This window comes from Hyalella azteca, unplaced genomic scaffold (assembly GCF_000764305.2).
Source record: "Hyalella azteca isolate HAZT.00-mixed unplaced genomic scaffold, Hazt_2.0.2 contig10992, whole genome shotgun sequence".
NCBI classification, from domain to species: domain Eukaryota; kingdom Metazoa; phylum Arthropoda; class Malacostraca; order Amphipoda; family Hyalellidae; genus Hyalella; species Hyalella azteca.
In genome coordinates, this window is record NW_025941005.1 from 545,185 (window position 1) to 564,771 (window position 19,587).

The 19,587-nt window shown below is 38.5% G+C and overlaps 1 protein-coding gene across 1 annotated transcript; it reads left to right on the plus strand.

Moving 5' to 3' along the window:
* The first annotated feature begins 11,094 nt into the window (after positions 1 to 11,094).
* On the plus strand, positions 11,095 to 16,072 carry LOC108669800 (cilia- and flagella-associated protein 157-like). The gene is made up of 6 exons (XM_047882663.1): positions 11,095 to 11,211; positions 12,201 to 12,331; positions 13,250 to 13,340; positions 14,144 to 14,329; positions 14,909 to 15,510; positions 15,862 to 16,072. Exons 1-6 carry the CDS (start codon positions 11,095 to 11,097, stop codon positions 16,070 to 16,072), a joined length of 1,338 nt encoding a protein of 445 aa, XP_047738619.1.
* Positions 16,073 to 19,587: the final 3,515 nt, after the last annotated feature.

Sequence of the window (19,587 nt, forward strand, 5' to 3'; positions counted from 1 at the left end):
TGCGTCGCTGAAGACAGGCCTGGGCAGGGACATCAGGTGTTCAGCTGTGAAACAATAGGAAGTGAACATAAGAGTACATCGAGGTAAGTTATCTGCCTCATAATTTATTGAGTAAAAGCCTATCTGATTAGTGACACCACTCTGAAATCATTGAGTAGTTACATGCTTTGTAATCGACAAATATTTTAAGAATTCATGTAATGTGCGTGAAACTCACGTGAAAGAATCGTTCAACATCATGTACGCTCGTCCCGAATTTCAAATATAATTCATGCAGCTTAGTTCTAAAACTTGAACGCGTAAATGGAAATTATTGCGCGAAGAAAGTGCGCTGCCATTGTGCAAGATTAAAAGAAAACGCCTCATTTCACTGCCGGCGCAAGAGAGGCTTTTATTACACAGCTTCCTCTTAATAATTCGCCGAGGAAATCATGATGGTGCTAATGATACCCACAAATATTAAGAAATTAATTGAGGAAAAATTATCATTGAATAGTGTCTGAAATAATTTATTCGTCCTACGCATGTTTTACTTCCGATCAAAATTTAATGAATTCTCACGTGATGTAGCGTGTGCGAGAGGCAATTTATAAGCAAATAAGATCTAGTTTTGTGTCAAGAAAGTTAACTGCATTGCGCTGAAGGCTCTCGGGACTCAAATAAATCTTATTGAGTTTGCAGCGAGCGGCAGTGAAGCTTTATTAATTAATCTAAAGCTGATGTGTGACTGAATTTTACCAGTTCGCAGCAGTTAATGACTTTCATCTTGATAGCTTCTATGCCATCAAGATAAAAATGTAGAGCCTCGCTCATTATCTAACGAAGCGGCATGGAAATATTCTTTTCATTTCACAAGTTAATACAAATTAAATGTAGCTGATGTGGTAATCTTTATGATTGAGGTAGGCTTCAGAAGACAAAAACCTACTCTAAACTTTTTCAAAATACTGTAACGAAGTTCAAGAATTAATTAATTCGAGACATAAAACGTTGATATAGCTTTTGATGAGGTTGATCAAAATTAGAAAAGAAATTTTCTTCAACAAATAACATAAAATATGTTTCATAATTCTCTCCCGTGAAGCGTATTACAAACTGAAGAGGTATTTTCATTATGCTTTGATATTTTCATGTAAGCCAAGAGAATTAGAACCGAGATTAAGTCGGAGTTTGTAAAATATTATTGAACAATATTATTAAGTAATAATATTGAATAATAATATTGGGAAATGTTATTGTGTAATATTTTTGAACAATATTATTGTGCAATATTAATGGAAAATAATATTGGGCGGTTTTATTGATTAATACTTTTGGACAATTTTATTAGGCAGCATTATTTGGAAATAATAAAGAGTAATATTATTGGGCAATATTATTGTAAACAAAAAGTAAAATTCTGGTATCATTCCCCTGCCCAGTTACTTTCATTACCTTCGCCGTTACTGTTACTACCATGCCAAAATTTCTAATATCATTACCGGCAACGTTACTTTTATTACCGGGCTCATGTTCTTGTATCATTACCGGCAACGTTACTATCATTACCATGCTCATGTGTCGTCCGACTGGAAGGCTGGATTATTCAGGCAGCGACGAGTCTCGATGACCACCAATTCAGGCCTGCATCAACAATTCATGCGACTTTAGAATCAGCAAAAAATATATGGTGTAGAACGTAAGTCAACCTTAATTTAATGGCCGCATTTTCCGTAAAAGCTTAGATTTAGCATATGATTTATTGCCTCCTAATTTATTCATGGCTGTTGAGCCCGTGATTCATTGGGTCTCAAAAGCACTTTAAATAATCAATATCTAACTTTCAAGAAGTTTATGTTCGAGGACTGTAAGCCTTTCGTTTACAGATGACAAGCAGTCCAATAAAATGATAAATCTTATGGGAATTCCGAATGCCTATTACGGTCATCCTATAATGCTACGAGGAGAGACCTTATAATTTATCAAGAGAACACACTTCAGTACATCGCTCTGGTGGCTGCGGTTTGCATTCTTCACCAGTAGCTTATATGGTTTTTATGGTCCATCCATCATGTACTGAGCACCTCCCTGCAACATGCTAAACTCTGTGCAATATTCATGGTATCGCGGCAGTGTCTCAGTAGGGTCGACTTTTTTATTTATAACATATGTATGCTCGCGGTAACGAACTCCAGAGAAAGGGTGTATAAATGGTATTTCACATAGATAAATGCTGCAAATGTAATATTTAGTAATCCGCAATGATGAGGATATGTTATGGAAATGACTTTTTCCTACTTATAAATAAATAAAAACTTCTTCAAAATTCTTAGTTTTCAAATTTCATGCTTGTTGAAATTGTGGTATTCAATTAACGAACCTTCAAAAGGCAATCACTTGAAGTCTTTTCCTTCGAGGATGGTGGTTCTCGAATGCAAATGTGCTCAGAAATACCATGGAGTGGATTACTCATCGAACCCAACCCGGTAGGTATCGTTGAATTAGTGTTCATAATTACTCGTCAGAGCGTTTCGATTATCATTACGCCAATCTGTGAACATTGAATATCGTAATTCTGAATAATTTATTGTTGTGGATTTTTTTATTTTGTATCCCAATACCCGTTGTTAAATACCTCGTAATGCCACCAGTAAAAATACAATTTCAGGTTCAGAAAACCCACGTTCAAATTTACCGAACATATTCAAACTCACAAACACTCACATACAGAGAGCATACTACTCGTATTAACTAATACATAAAAAATTAAGTATGGATGCATTTTTTATCAACCCTTTATTTGCTATGGTCATGATTCGTTACCATTTTGAAAATGTTTTGATCGTGTAGGTAAAGCAAATGCGATAATGTGCGCGATAGTTAGAAAGTTAAGTACGCGCACCACCAACGAGCATGCAATTACAATTATGGGTGTCAAAATCCGTTTCGCGTTGTTAGGGGACGGAATGCAACAGTGTTTCATTACAGTTAATTACAGTTAGGTAGTCTAATTTTTAGTTTTAAATCATCTCGGACGTGACCTAGTTAAGATAAACTCTGCATTTATTCACTGCTGTGGGATCCACTACGGAGATATGCATTAATTAATCATTTGGTTTGTTTATTTTTGTGATAGTTTTCTGTTTCAATTCAGTGGTGGTAATTAGAGGTGTTCATGATTATTATTTTATCAGTCTATTATTAATTTTTCTTGTTTGCAAAATATTCTGATTTTGTTGTAGCTAGTAATAAATTCTTGTTTATTTGTTAGTGAAAGAAAGGCTCCGAATCTTTAATGCAAAACTACTACTCGATCAAATTTGTTTATTAATATAGTTTTCATTTATCACTATATTTACCTTTTATTCGCCACTATACCCACAACAACGTGAATTCGAAATATATTTCAAGCATCAAAGAGGCACATTATCAAACAAGAACATTTCCAGAATATTAACCTATTCCAGCAAACAATGAAAAATATGAAAGATTATTCATAACCAGTAGATATGCGCCTCCGTCATACTACGATCGAACGACTGATTGATGAAGTGAATGCTTCAAGTACGCGACGGTCGATTCCACTGTCAGCACTCTAAATTACAACATAAAATGTCACGCTACATAAACGCCAAATATGTAAGTTTCAATACTATTGACCTAATCTCTTTTAAAAGAGGTAGTCGACACTAGGATTTTCACTAGGACGCAATGGCACCAAAAATAAAAAATTAATATTATTTTTGTGCTCTGATGATTGAATCAAATGCACATCACCACTGATTTTCTGAGGGACACGAAACTATTTATATATTCGCGTCTTATGAGAATGTACAGCAAGAGATACTGCGACAGCAGCCACACCGCATTACCTCTAACGATCTTGGATTTTCATTATAAGTTTGGGAGGTCAAGTCCCCACTAACTGGTGTAGTTGATTTGAAAAGTTAGCCCTGGAGATATCCAAGTTAAGGACGGTCACGGTCCACCAGGATCACAACTGATCGCCTTCTCAAGGAAAGATCTTGTCGCGTTTGATGTGAACGATCAGAGCCGAAGCGTTCGGCATGTCTGTCATACCGCAGCAACTTTGGCCCTCATTTCAACTCTAACTTTGAACTTTAACTTGCATGAGAAATGCTACCTTTAACATCTTGCAGTCCAGATACTTTAAGGTATCAAATTGACGAGATAGAAATACTAGGCCACGTCGAACGTAAAGCTTTCATGAAGAGCGACGAAATGAGAGTTGAAACATCTCATTCGCACTTATATTCTTGTACAGTCCTACGAAAATTTATTAAAAAATCAATATCAAATTGTAGAGCTTAGTAAATCATTAGACAATTCGTCAGATCTGTTAGAACTATTTTAGATACAATTATAGGCTGAATGTGAATGATGGTAGACGGGTTAATTACAACTTCATGTTCAAACTTATCACTGAACAGTCCTTCTGTCTAGTATCACTTGAACAATAAATATTTCCACAAATGGCTTCTCCCCAGAACTTTAGCAATCGTAAATTATATATTTAAACCACCTTAAATAATGCAAATGAATAGGCAATTTTCATTTCACAAACTGTACGGATTACTCAAGTCATGTTTAAATAAACAAAAATTATTTTTATTTATTGCACATTTCTGCTGCATTATGCACTGTCTGTTTGCATTCACCGCTCTGCCATTCATTAACTCGAATACAATGAATGCATTGTTAACCATGTCAGCCACAAGCCCCTGTTTATGCATCATGTCAACTGCACGCCCTGGTCATATGGTTATGCATCATGTCAACTGTGCGTTCTGGTCATATGGTTATGCATCATGTCAACTGTTCGTTCTGGTCATATGGTTATGCATCATGTCAACTGTTCGTTCTGGTCATATGGTTATGCATCAACATGTCAACAGTTGACACATCATCAATCATGTCAACAGCTACTCATGTTCCACTCTCTGTCAACAGTTGACACATCATTAATCATGTCAACAGCTTTTCATGTTCCACTCTATGTCAACAGTTGACACATCATCAATCATATCAACGGCTGGTTCAAGTTAGGCATAACGCTAGCTGCCAGCATAACTCAGAAAACAGCTTCTCAGTCTCGCCAAGTTTCAAAGCTGCCATAAAGTTGGCGCACGAAAGGGAAACTTTGAGCCGGACTTTACCCTCAATTTGTCAGAAGATTTTGACAGGTGCGTTTCTTTTCCGCATTACAGGGAAGGAATTTGGTTCCGTGGTTTAGGATGACGTCGGGTGCCTAGCCCTGCGCAGCAATCAGCCTAATGAGGGAACCTTTAATTTTATGGCTTCCCACAGGCCAAGGAGCCACGATCCTGTGAGACGCATCCTTACTCTAACGCAACCAATACTTGCGTCCAGGGCGTAATTAAAAGTATTAGATACAAGCCGAAACCTTGCATTGTGCTGCTGTTACCGCACATTGTAGTTCAGTACCTCAGACACATGCATGAGCAGCAAGAGCTTCTTGTGTCTTAATTATGCAATTTGGTGCAAACGCGGCAAATGTCTTGTTTTAATTGGAGGAACTGGCTAGACATTTCTAGAGTCTCACCTAAAAAAAACACAAAAAATAATTCGTCCCTGGCTACTGCGTCAGATATCTAGTGTTATTCATATTTGAAAAAAATAGCATGAAATGAAGAGATAGCATTAGCACGCTACTGCCACGATAAATGCTCTCCGTCATCTTGATCATACAAGCAAAACACTTTTAAGAAGTAATCATAGACATATTTTCCGTCAGCCAGGCTTGTAATGACTAGAAACCATTCCCCCCCCCCGGCCAACGTATTTTCGCAATTTCAATGTTGCGATTTGATTATATAATTTAAAATATTTTGAACATTGAACATATCAACATCGTCTATGCATGCCTTGCAATAGTAGAGCGTTTGCCAACTCTCCGCTGTGGAACGCTTTAGAAATGAATGTTGACCTCGACGTCTCTGCAGCGCTGTCTCTGTTTGAGAGTCATGTCTCTGTGGGGAGTTACGTCTCTGTTGGGAGGTCATGTCTCTGTTGGGGAGTCAGTCTCTGTTGGGGAGTCATGACGCTATTGGGGAGTCTCTGTTGGGGAGTCATGACGCTATTGGGGAGTCATGTCTCTGTTGGGGAGTCATGTCTCTGTTGGGGTGTCATGTCTCTGTTGTGGAGTCATGTCTCAGTTTGGGAGTCAAGTCTCTGTTAGGGAGTCATGTCTCTGTTGGGGAGTCATGTCTCTGTTTGGGAGTCAAGTCTCTGTTGGGGAGTCATGTCTCTGTTGGGGAGTCATGTCTCTGTTGGGGAGTCATGTCTCTGTTGGAGACTCATGTCTCTGTTGGAGACTCATGTCTCTGTTTGGGAGTCAAGCCTCTGTTGGGGAGTCATGTCTCTGTTGGGGAGTCAAGTCTCTGTTGGGGAGTCATCTCTCTATAGGGGAGTCATGTCTCTGTTTGGGAGTCAAGCCTCTGTTGGGGAGTCATGTCTCTGTTGGAGAGTCATGTCTCTGTTGGAGAGTCATCTCTCTATAGGGGAGTCATGTCTCTGTTGGAGAGTCATGTCTCTGTAGGAGACTCATGTTTCTCTAGCGCGCTCGTTGCTGTGAGAATAAAGCAGTTGGCCCGAGTGTACTATACAAGTTTAAGTTGAAATCACAAAACTTGCGAGGTCCGTAAAAAACGACGTGGCCTTTAAAACTTACTCGAGTTTGTTGGAAGCAATAACTTTGTTTGTTGCTCAAAAGTAGCGGGCTGCTGTGGGTTCCGTCTATACCCTTGCAAAATTTAGAGTCGCCCCAGCTTCTGGTAATCAAAATCAGAAGCTGCCGCGTCTGTAAATTTTCACTGGTTATGTAGGCCCTTAAACTGAGACCTTAAATAATGCCCTGGTAGTGACGCTGTCAAATTCAAACGTTTGCAGCCAGCGGGTCTTATAGAAGCTGTGAGAATTGCCGTCTCTGTGGTACGACATAGCGTCGACGGAGTTTTCTGTAGTCAAGGTTTTATAATGAAATCATTTTTGGACTGTTATGTTGAGCAACGGTTTTGAGAGAGCGGTTAATACGCTGCTTTTGTGTTCGTAAATTGCGCCAATAGAAATACAAAAATTGTAGCACGAGTCTAATGAAATGATTTGGGGGCGAAATAAAACACGTGTCAACGTGGCATAGAAATTTGTTTCATTTAATTAAAAGCACGGAATGCCAGAAGCATGCCAGCTACTCAAGAAATTGCTCGTTGCTGCCCCGAAAATATCGAAGCGACTCCTTTTTACGGCTTGCAAGGAGGCAAAGTTGTCGCTGCTTGCTACAGCTTCTGCCCAACCGGTAAATCAAGTTGAATTGAAGACAGTTGATACAAACCAAAAGCTCATCAAGATGCCTCAAGCAAAAATGTATTAAATTACTTTGATTCGTGGCTTAAATTCATCCTGTGTTCCATGAAACGCATATATTTTCAAATGTATCAGTAATAAAGGTAAATTCATGTATTTGTTTATTTAATAATTTATTTCATTCAAGAAAAGTCCCAGAATATGAATCTCCTCTACGGATAAAGTGCGATGTCACGTAAAAGCTTTTAATTTAACGTCCTTAATATTTGGTTGACTCTAAGTGTATAGTGCACATAACTATGCAATTAAATCAATGCTTGCTCTATACTGAAAATTTTTGACGTATCTCAAGCACCAACAATCATCAGATGAATGTTTGCGTAATATCGTATTACGCACCGCGTCGACGCTGGGGCATAAGGCTTGGTAGCAACAGTGCGAGCTGGAGCCGCAACAACGTGAGCCAGGCCAGTCAAGTGAGCACTTTTTAATAAGCCAGCTGACCCGGAACTGAAAATCAGCAATAACATAACGTGTGATGTTTCTCTCAAAGGGTTGCTTGGACGACAAGGAAAACTGAAAATTCAGCTTTTGAGTAAACACTTAATTAAGCACCTGCATCTGTCACAGATGCCGGAAAATTATCTGCTGAATGTTTTCGAAATGTGGGTGAAGTAAGAATGTAAAGAGGCTGTGGTAAGGTCACTTCATTCTAAATGTTAATTCTGAAGTTGTTTAACTCCATACGAAAATTAAATTAGGCATAGAGTTGACATTTATATAAGGCAATGACCAAATTTTCATATCAGATAGTAAACTATGCTTTATCAATATTTTCTATAAACAACTAAAAATGTACAAAATTGACGAAACTATTCATAATGATTAAGTTCATTAATTGTGAATAAAAACATTAGTCGCTCATATTTAACGTGAAGAAACTTGAGCAAATATAATTTATTTGCAAATGGAGAGTGATGCCATGAACATGAGCAGAATTTATCTGCTGTAAAATCACTGCGCGATCGCCCGGGACCGAAAGTATGCCGATGGGGGCTTTAGATGCTTTTAGGAGAATCAGAAGTCCTAAAAAATTGTAAGAAACCAAGCGGGATTTTTTAGTTGAACCGTGCTGGCATAGCACTCCTGGAGCTTCCATTAGATTGAGAGGACATGCATTTGATCTGCATGGACTCAATGACTCAGTAAACTCAATATGCTTATAATTTAAAACACCCTTATAAATCAGAACAAAGTTAGGTTAACAGCAAAATGTCATTAACACTTGGTGAGCACTATTTCTGTCATTGATCTTTCATCACTCATAGAGACGTAAGACAATCCTTTTAGCCAAAATAAATTGTTAATGAATAAATTGTTAATGCATAGAATGTGAGTGTTGAGTCTGGAAGATAAAAGGAAAAACACTACTAGGACCGTTCCGAAATAGTTTTACTTATATAATAATTATTTTTATTATATCCTAACAAGCACGACCTTTTTCAAGTAGATGATGTATATAGTGCATGAGGCAGTCTGACACAGTATTCAACCGTCGACAATAAAAATGTTGCTACAGAGAAGCAGTTTTATCAGTAAGAATAATTTAACATCAGATTAACATCATTTGAGTTTCAATATATTTTTGAACAAAAATCACGTAATAGAGCGAGCAAGAAGTTTGCCTTACCTGGGAAGCTCCTTGAACTGCAGCCAACACTTGCCAAGCTGCAGCTCCGGCAGCAATCAACTAAAAGAACTCGAGTGTAATTCCAGACGTCGTTTTCTGGTTGTTTGACTGAAGCGTTTCTCCTTGTAGTCCGATAGGAGATTCCAGTTTCGCCTGAAAAACCTTAAAAAATTAAAACATTGCTTTGTGCTAACGTTCTCGAGCACCTGCAATACATTCTGGAGTGCACAATCTTACAATTTTTTTAATTATTTATACACTATGTTTCCTTAAATTAGAATCCGATGTTTAAAGTAGAATCCTTCTCCACAGTCATTCAACGCGCTCTAAATTATAGAATCAACAATTATTAGAAGAGTTGTTACTGTACTCTGTGAATTTTTGGCGAAATTTTTCACATTAACGTCTAATTTTTCACGTCAACGACCTAGTAGTAGTAATTAACTGCCTACAGTGTCATGTCCATGTACGTCAATTCTTGGTTTCAAAATTTTATATTTATCGATTGCTGTATGTTAGCATCAGCCATTTCAGCGCGGAGGGATAAAGGGAATTTCGAAATTTCATACAAAATAGCCGAATATTACTGTGAATGTAGCGTCCTTGTTGTCATGGCAACCGTTCCGTTGGTAAAGAGTCAGTTCACTTCGACGCGCCCGCTGGCAGGTCCATAAATGTGTGCTCACATTTTCAGTTTTTTTATTCCACGCTTTTTCATTCAGAGCAGCAGGAAGATGTTCTTATTCTCTACTGCTACTTGAAATATGGTCAAGGTTTTTGCTTTATGGTGGCAAAACAAGATGGATATCCTTTGAATGGGATTATTCTATAGGAGACTTTTGTATCTCTGATGGAAAGATTCACGATTATATGACAACTTAGTTATAAAACAGGTTCCAGATATACCTTCTTGTTGCATACTATTCACAAAATATGTATCTGAACTTTCTTAATCCTTAAATTATTCATGTTCAACTTTGAGACAAATTTTTATTGTATCAACCTATAAATTCAATGTTAATCGACTATCAATTCACTCATAAATTCACCTAAAGTCTCAAAAATATATATTGAAAACATGTCCATTCCTGAAATTCAATGGGAAATTTGAAAATTAGTTGAAAATTTTAAGAAATTATCAAAATAATGTTAGTATCAAAATGTTTGTTAGTAGGTCTACGGACTTACTAACAAACATTTGAGTATCTCCCATTAATGCACATCGTGCGAGTTCCCTCAACTAACTAGAAGCTTGTAGAAGTAATTATCTTCCAGTAAATTTGTCTCTGTTTTAGCAAGGCCAGCGCAATAATCAGCCGCTAAAGAGAAGATATTTCCTTGTCATTATCTCGTTCCGCTTTAGAGGTGGCAGGAATTTTTTCGAATAATGACTGGTACGCTGAGTGCAAATAACCAGCCGTTCTGGGGTAAAGTGCCTCTGAGGACGCGCAAACGTCTGCCTATTACCGCCTCTTATTTTTGTGAACTCATTTTTATTGCGAAGCAGGCCAAGTTCTGAGAGACTTTCCACTCTGCCAAAATTGTGGTGTATTGTTCGTTGTTTCAAGCTAATGTTTTAACGTGCGATGTTTATATTTGATTTACTTTATAAATGAACTGAATTTAAAAATGAATTGAATTTATGAAATGGTTGAATTTATGAAAGAGAATAACTTATGAATGAAATAAATTTTTGAATGAATTAAATTGATGAATAAATTAGATTTGTGAATCAATTGAATTTATGGAGGAATTGAATTTATGAATGAATTAAATTTATGAGAGAGTTGAATTTATGAATTAAATGAATTTATGAATGAGTTGAATGTATGAAAAATATTAATTCATGACACAATTGAATTAAATGAAAGACATACGTAAGGAGAAAACATTAAAATTAATAAGTAAAAAGCAATTTATCCGTTATTTTTATGTCATGAATAAAGTTTAAATTTTTACCTTTCTCTATAATTTCCAACTTTGTTAAAAACAAATCAGAATAAGTGGATGGCAGAAGTTAAAAATAATAAATAGAAAGAATTATAATTATATATATCGACAAAAAGACGACAAAATAGAAGATGCCTCCAAAGAAAAAGGCAGGTGCGAAAAAGAAAGAAAAAGATAAGAAAAAGGAGGAGGCCGAAACAGAAGAGTTGACGGAGCTTGACAAGCATTATTATCTGAGCCAAATCGAGGTATGAATGGTGTTCCTGCCGCAAAATAACTTAATAAATAGATTGAGGGATCAAACGGAATTTAGTTAAAATAAAAAATTTGCTCTTTATATTAATTGATCTTCAGTGTTAGTCAAGTTTACAACAATATTGTAATGCATTATTGAATGAGAGGCTGAAATTTCTTTTTAGAAACATTTTAATAAAAATTGATTAGGGATCATATAGACAATGCGATGTTATTATTATTCATTTTTTTCACGTTGACATTGATGTTGCAATGTTATTATAATACATTATTTTCAGTACAATATCGAATACTAACGAATCTAAAGGCGGAAAAATTCAATTACGTTGAAATTTACTTGAAATTTAAAAAAAAAAACTTTGGGACAGCGTGTGCTTATCATATTTTTATGCCAAAATATCAATCTTAAATCCAGTTTTCGTGCGCATGGAAAAATTTGAATATTCTGTGGCCAGAAGCTAACACTAGGAGCTTTTGCTATTCGTTCCAAGCGTCAAAATTTCCTATCCGTGTAATGATATTAAATCCAGATAAATTAAAGAATTTTTCTCTTGAATATTTATCAGAGAAACTGAATTTTAAGGAAGTCTTCGACGTTAACGGCATACTTTTTTAATAAAATATTCAAATTCATTAACACATCACAGTTAGTTTATCCGTAATTTATATTTTTAGCGCATTTTCTCATTTATGGAGAAAGGCGCTATTGTGTTCGTCTTGTCCGTCTGTCTGTCCGTCTGTCTGTCTGCCTGTCCATCCGTCAGTCCGTCTGTCAGTCTGTCCGTCCGTCTGTCCGTCCGTCAGTCCGTACGTCAGTCCGTCTGTCTGTCTGTCTGTCTGTCTGCCTGTCCGTCCGTCAGTCCGTCTGTCTGTCTGTCTGTCCGTCCGTAGGTCCGTCTATCCGTGACTTCACGTTTTCGTCGACGAGAAAATGCGCTCTCTGTCACTCACTGCAGGGAGTACTGAGTTATATTTTTTGCAGGCTCAGGCTAGCCAGCTCGCGGCGCTGAGCGCACGTTGTCGCCTGCTGGAGGAAGCTGAGGCACAGGCGAGACTCAGGCACGATCAGCTGCTGCAAGACAAGGTTGACGTCACATCGCTGCTCAGGAACAGGCGAGTCTCAAACGCTGGCAAGTTTAACTCGATGTTTCAGGTGAATTCAGGATTTAATTTAAAAAATTTCAAGTTATATCAGTTATTAGTCGATCTGCTCCTAAATTTCGTGCGTATTAATTTCGTGCTTATTAATTAGAATTAATAATAATATAAAAATGTCATAGTTATAAAATAATAATAGTACTAATTAATGAATAGTATTAATAGTTAATAGTTTTTAGTTCAGCAATGCGAGGGTGCTTAGAATTTATCAACTCGCTCACAGGGGTCATCATAGTGTGACTTGATTAGTAATAATTAATGATTGAATGAAACAATTTATAAAAATTTTTCTTTTCGGATTTTAATCTATTCAATTAACTAAAAAATTTCCGCATTCGATGCAGAAATATCAATGGAATCGACCCAATATTCACGTTGCAGTTAGAAGCTCACCAGGCCGTTAATATGCAATAACCTGGGGGCATGTGCTGGTAATTAAAGTTGTCATCAATACTGCTGATTAAGAAACTGTTTTTATCATCAAGCAGTGCATTTAGCTATCAAATTTATCCTGCATACATTATTGCTTGCGGTGGTGTTTGTAATCTTCAGTGCAATTTATTTAATTGCAGACACGAGCACTGAAATTTTGCGTAAAAATACAAAATTTTGATGGGAACAACTAATATTTACTTACGATATACTCATCACTTACAATCATAAGTAAAGTTTTCACCCATGATTCCCATGGAATGTTGAAGCACCATTTCACCCTGAAGCGTACCTCCTAACGAGCCGCATTGCTGTCTTAATATTTATAGCGACATTTGCGGGCCTCGCTGGAAGCAATTTAAGAAGGCAATTTTGCGGCCATTATGAGGAGGGAATTTTGAGGGAGCTTCATAAGATGGAGGAAGCAATTGACTTTTGCAGATTGAAGGCAAGAGGCGGTGAGGCTGAGGAGCTGCAGTCCAGACTCAGGGCGCTGCTCATGAAAGGCGATGAAGAGCGGCAGCTTTATGAGGTCAGCGCTAGGTATTTTGTCGATGGTAATTTTGTATTTAAAAGTCATAATAAAATTAATTTAGGAGGTTAATTAACATGTGTGCAATATTCTTCTAAAGTTTTGACATTATAGATAATTTGAAAACTGAGTGCAAGTGAAAAGATCGGTAATATTTAGTCATATTTTAGATTAAAAAAATATTCCAAAAGTATGCTAAAATATTGCTCAAAATGAGAATATTGCTTGATCGTGATCGAAATAAATATGGTTTAAAGCATGATTATCGCGTTTTTTAGCTGCTTTTCAGCTATGTAACGAGAAATTACTTCAATCACTCGTAATCGACAACGAAAACCGTAATTATTAAAATCATTTCTCATGCCATTCAAAGCTTAAAATAAAACCACGAGTTTCCTTTAGAATATTTGCGAGAACTAAACAACTGTTAACAATTCTAAGGGAGACAGGCCAGCTAGTCGGTTATGTTTTCTTTAGAATCTTTGTGGAATGTGTTATCACGAGTTTTCTTTAGAATCTTTATGAGAACTAAAAAAACTGGTAACAATTCTAAGGAAGACAGGCAAGCTAAAGTTGGAGTCAACACACTGTACGTGTCGTGCAATGTTTATAACTCATCAATATTCTGTCTCATTTTCTTTCGATGTTCTCATTACTACCTCCCAAAGCATGTATGTTTCGGGAGTTTATATAACATCCAAAACTTTTACGTTCTGAGAGCCATGTTTCCAACGAGTAATATGCCTGCTCTCACATCACCATTCGGTCATGACTCACTTAACTCGATTACGTTGCCGCCTCAGGAGCGATTAAAAGAACAGCAAAAGACTGCACACGAAGAGCAATTGAATCTGAAGGACCGACTCATAGCTCTCTCCAGGCAGCTCGAGAGTCTCGAAGAGTTCCGGCTCAGCAAGGACCAGCTCGAGTCGCAACTTGAGGAACTCAAGTCATCGCTGCAACTTGAGAGCCAGCAACACCAGGAGCAGGTGGGAAAATATAATTCAGTACTCACTGCATGCAGTGAGTGACAGAGAGCGCATTTTCTCGTCGACGAAAACGTGAAGTCACGTACGGACAGACAGACAGACAGACAGACGGGCAGACAGACGGACATGACGAGCACAATGGCGCCTTTTTTCCTTTAATGAGAAAATTGCGCTGAAAATATCATTGTCGCTGCCTTCGTAATATTTATTGCTTCCTCTCAAATAAATTCATAAAATTAAAACTATGGTAAATATTTTGGATATAAATAGTATAGACCATGGCATTACATTAAACCATACATCACGTACGTTTTAATTACTTTCACGGGGGAAACAATTACATCTGATACAATTTTTATTAAAGTGCGCTTACAACAAGCAGTGACGAATTAGAAGGCACGTTTCCACACCAATATAAAAATATGCAGTTAATTCCCTCGATAAAGTAAAATTCATTACCATATAAAGTGCCACGACAATCTCTTCGTGGAATAATAATAATAATAATAACAATAAAAAGAAAATTAGCCCCTACATTAATAAAATCTACCATTCACGCTTCATTTTCATATCGTTCAGATCAGCAAGCTGGAACGCTCTTCCATCCAAGAATCAGAAGCCCTGAAGTCCGAGGTCGAGCTGCGAGTCACCAACCTGGCGAGCAAGTTCCGTCGAGCGGCGGCCGCTGAGATGCACTCAACCACCAGACGCGCCCTGCACCACAACCAGGCGCTGACGAGCGTCCTAGAGACCCTGCGAGCGCGGCTCCTACACCTGCGGGAGGAGAACCACAGCTTAAAAGATCAGCTACAGAGCGCCAAGGTAAAGGAAAAAATCCAGAAGAATCTGGCAGAGGAGTTAGCGATGAGGTCACAGAAACGGGGGCTGTTGTTGAGGTGTGTAACGGAGCGAGCAGAGCAACACATCACACAACATGAGGAAGACATTCGACACCTCAGTGACGTTGAGCAGCTGAGGAAAGATTTGCGTCTGCAGCAAGCTCAGCTGGATGCTACAACAGAACTTATAAGTCAGCTTAAAGAGAAGGCTTTAGAACGAGACGTGGCTTTGGAATTGACGGCTGTGCGGCTACAGGAAGAAGATGTCTTGAAGAAATCGCTCCTACGAACTGTCCGTATGGTACTAAGTCTCTTGAAAACTTCTGCTTTCGAAAATAATAACGAACGAACCCTTGAAGACTTTACATACGAAAATTCAAAAGTTGAATCTGAACTCAGTGATATCGGGAACCAAAACGTTAGTAATTTCACTCTAAAAGGCAAATTTACGAAGGAAGAAGATAAAATCATGGCAGAAAGTGAGAGTGGTGTTAAAACTTCCATGGACCAAACACCGGAAAATTATTTGCAATCCGAATCTTGCCATTGCGAAGTAACAGAAAAACATGGTGATAGCGAAGCGGCCGGCTTACAGTCGCCCATAAGGAAAATTACGCATGAAACTGAAACAAATTCTCCATCTGAAGACAGAGAAATGCCTGCGGTCTCAAGCAAAAGGAACATGCAGGTCATGAGTGGCGATTATGGTACGTCATTCTCCAGCCTGATACGTCAGATCGTCGATCTGCTGACGGCAGCAGAAGAGGCAGCGACTGGGGGAGACGTTACGACGTCTGGCGGAGGCAGTGACGCTATCGCCAACTACGAACAAAGCGACGTACTAATGCACTACCAAGGAGGCGATCTGGGCCTGCTTCCGCGGAGTGGCAGGAATCGGAAGTAGAGTTTTCCATGAAACATGAGAAATTTGTAAATTTGTTCCAATAGCAATGCACTTTTTTGCCCATGTTCGGGTCACTTCGACTTAGTTTAGCCCGCATATAGGGTTTTTTTTTTTATTATTATTATTATTATTATTATTATTATTATTATTATTATTATTATTATTATTCCACGAAGAGATTGTCGTGGCGTCTCGTTTGGATCGAACTTCGAGGGCACGTTACAAGTAGCTAAAAAAGACACGAGAGGATAAAAACAGATGACGTCTATGCTAAAACAGACATATGCCAAGACTGACGACGTCTATGCTAGAACAAACAACACCTATGCTAAACCAGTAATATACGTAATAGATTAGATGACGGCTAGGTCTAAGATTCAAAGGCTCTACGGAAAAGTTCTGTTTTTAGGCGTCGACGAAACAACGGCAGCGAAGAAGCAGATGTCACCGATGCTGGCAGACCATTCCATGTTCTGGCCGCAGCGACCGGGAACGCTCTGTCACCGACTGTGGACAGACGTGAGGACGGGACGACGAGGTCAGCCTTCGACGAGGAACGCAGGCGCCTTCTAGAAGGCAGATCCGACACGCGCCGCAGGCCTTCAGCGAGATAAGGTGGTGCTAAACCATGGAGGCAGCGGAACGTCAGAACAGCGACTTTAAACTGCGTGCGCTGCTGGATGCGCAGCCAGTGAAGGTCACGCAAAATCGGTGTCACGTGGTCAAATTTCCGCCGGGCACAAACGAGTCGCGCTGCAGCGTTCATTACGAATTGCAGTTTGTTAAGTGCCGTGATGGGAAGTCGTAGAGTGTGGCATTGCCATAGTCCAGTCTGGTCAGCACAAGCGCCACCATGAGGGCCTCGAGGACCGGCCTCGAGAGACAGCGACTGACGCTACGAATTCGCCGCAGGATGCCAAAACAAGCAGCGGTTACTTTGGCAATGTGGTTGTTCATAGATAGTTCTGAGTCCAGCTGAATTCCGAGGCTGCGTACAGAGGATGCAGGTGCGACGAACTCGTCGCCCACTCGCACAAGGTTTGCTGCAAGCTGATGTTGGCGACGAGCGGTCGCGAACCAAATAAATTCGGTTTTCGATGCATTGAGCTGGAGCCGGTTGGAACGCATCCAGTCTGAAACGGCGTCCATGCAGGCAGACATCCGGTCTTGCAGCGCTGCAGCGTCCGCCGGCGCACAGTAGCCATAGATTTGGGTGTCGTCGGCAAATATGTGCGGATTCAAGCTGTGTGAATCAATTATGTGCAACACGTCGGCAGTATATAGCAGGAAGAGTATTGGGCCGAGAACCGAGCCCTGCGGTACACCGCAGGTGACAGTCGATGGTGTAGAAGAGGAGAGCCCGCGACCGTCAGTGCAACGTTCACTCTCCTCTCGTACTGTGGTTAAGAATGTGGGTCACCCGTTCATTTTTATTATAAGTGTAAAACAAGATAGATTGTACTTACTTCCGGCATCTGTCGCTGAAATAACGTTGGTCAAACTTTAAAATAATGTTGACTGCTTAAAATATAATTTGTTAAACGTTAAAATAAGTTGATGGACGTTAAATAACGTATACTTACGTTAAAATAACGTTGATTTACGTTAAAATAACGTTTACTGACGTTAAAATAATGTTGATTGACGTTAAAATAGCGTTGATTAAACGTTAAAATCACGTCGATTTAACGCTAAAAAAACGTTGATTAAACGTTCAATTAACGTTGATTATTATACGTTGTTTTAACGGCATCAAATAATATTTAACGCGGTTTCAACTCCTTTTGCTTGGGGTGAACCTTGCTAGTCAGGCTGTCATAAGAAGAATTATTCAAATATTTCAATGGATTTTATAATTGTTCGTTATCCTAAAATTTATATTTATCTGTTGTCCTATGAATTGCCAGTCTCTAAAATAAACGAAAAAAATTACTTAACACAGCTATCAATAATTTTACTTATGAATTGAAATTTTTTTCTGTCATGATCATCAGTATTGTGACAAAAAGATCCCCTTAAATTTTTCGAACTCCCTATCAAGCTTACACCAAAAACCGCTATGCCTGGACGTGTCATGCAATGTTTATAGCTCATCAATATTCTGTCTCATTTTCTTTCGATGTTCTCATTACTACCTCCCAAAGCATGTATGTTTCGGGAGTTTATATAACATCCAAAACTTTTACGCTCTGAGAGCCATGTTTCCATCGATTAATATGCGTGCTTTCACATCACCAAAGCCATTTATCCGTTTCATGAAACCCGTGCCTCGACATCAAAAAAAGCCATTTATCCATCTCGTATGCATATTCACGCTTGTGCGCCACCAAAGCCATTTATTCGCCTCGCCACATCCACGCTTGTGCGCCACAAAAGCCATTTATCTACCTCGTCATATTCACGCGTGTGCGCCACCAAAGCCATTTCTCGCTCATCACATCCTTGCTTTTGTGTCAGCTAAGCCAAGCATCCACTTTGTGACGGCCATTATACATGCAAGCGTTTGTTTAGAGCGACACACCCGTAACCCCCACAAACAGTATAAGTGTTACAAGGGGCACTGAGATACTTCACTCTATACTTTCATATATGTTTCACTACTATTTGTAATTCGTTTATATTTCCGTTATCCATGATTATCATGTTAAAGTGTTTGCAGTCTAACCTCATATCAGGTGATTATTATCTGTAAATTGCGCATTTGTGTTTACAATTATCTGCAGGCGATTAACTCGATTATTTTATGGTGAACTTAATATACCACAAGCATCAAATTATATCTTTAGAAACCCAAAAGTCTTCGAAGATCGATTTTACCTTGAAAATTGTTGCGTTCGAGGACAGGATAGATGATGCTAGATGATATCGATGATTTATTTTTTAAAAAAGTGCTAAAAATCTAAAATTATTTTTCGTCAAATTTACCCAACGTTTTAACATCTTAGAATTCTGCGAGCCCTGGACATACCAGCTATATACGCAACACTCACCACCGAATACGTGACGTCCCTGACACAAACGTGCGCTATTACTAACGAATTCCTAAGAAAGTACGACACGAATGCCAAAAACTTCTAGAACAAATATGGGAACATCTGCTGGTACAAAAACAGAAAGAAAGAGAACGTAAAAACATAAACCTATAACGGGATAAAGATGGATGTCATATAATTTGTTAGGTAATAACAATAGACAGTCCCACGGGCAGCAAAGTAATGATTTTGGACAAAAGTTATGACAAAAACTCACACACTTGCAAAAACTAATCTCAGGACGAAAAATGGGATTTGTTACGAGGTTGTATGGTAGTAAACATTAATCGAACAGTTACTAACATCCTGCGTTACTTACTAACACCCTTTCTCATGATAACTAACAGTTACTTCGTGAGTTACTTTAGTTACTAACATCCTTTCTCATGATAAACTCATGTTTTAGCCGATACTATAACAGGCAAATTTGAGGAAGCATCTTAGAGATGGAAATTGCGACAGAATTGGATCAATTTTATTTGA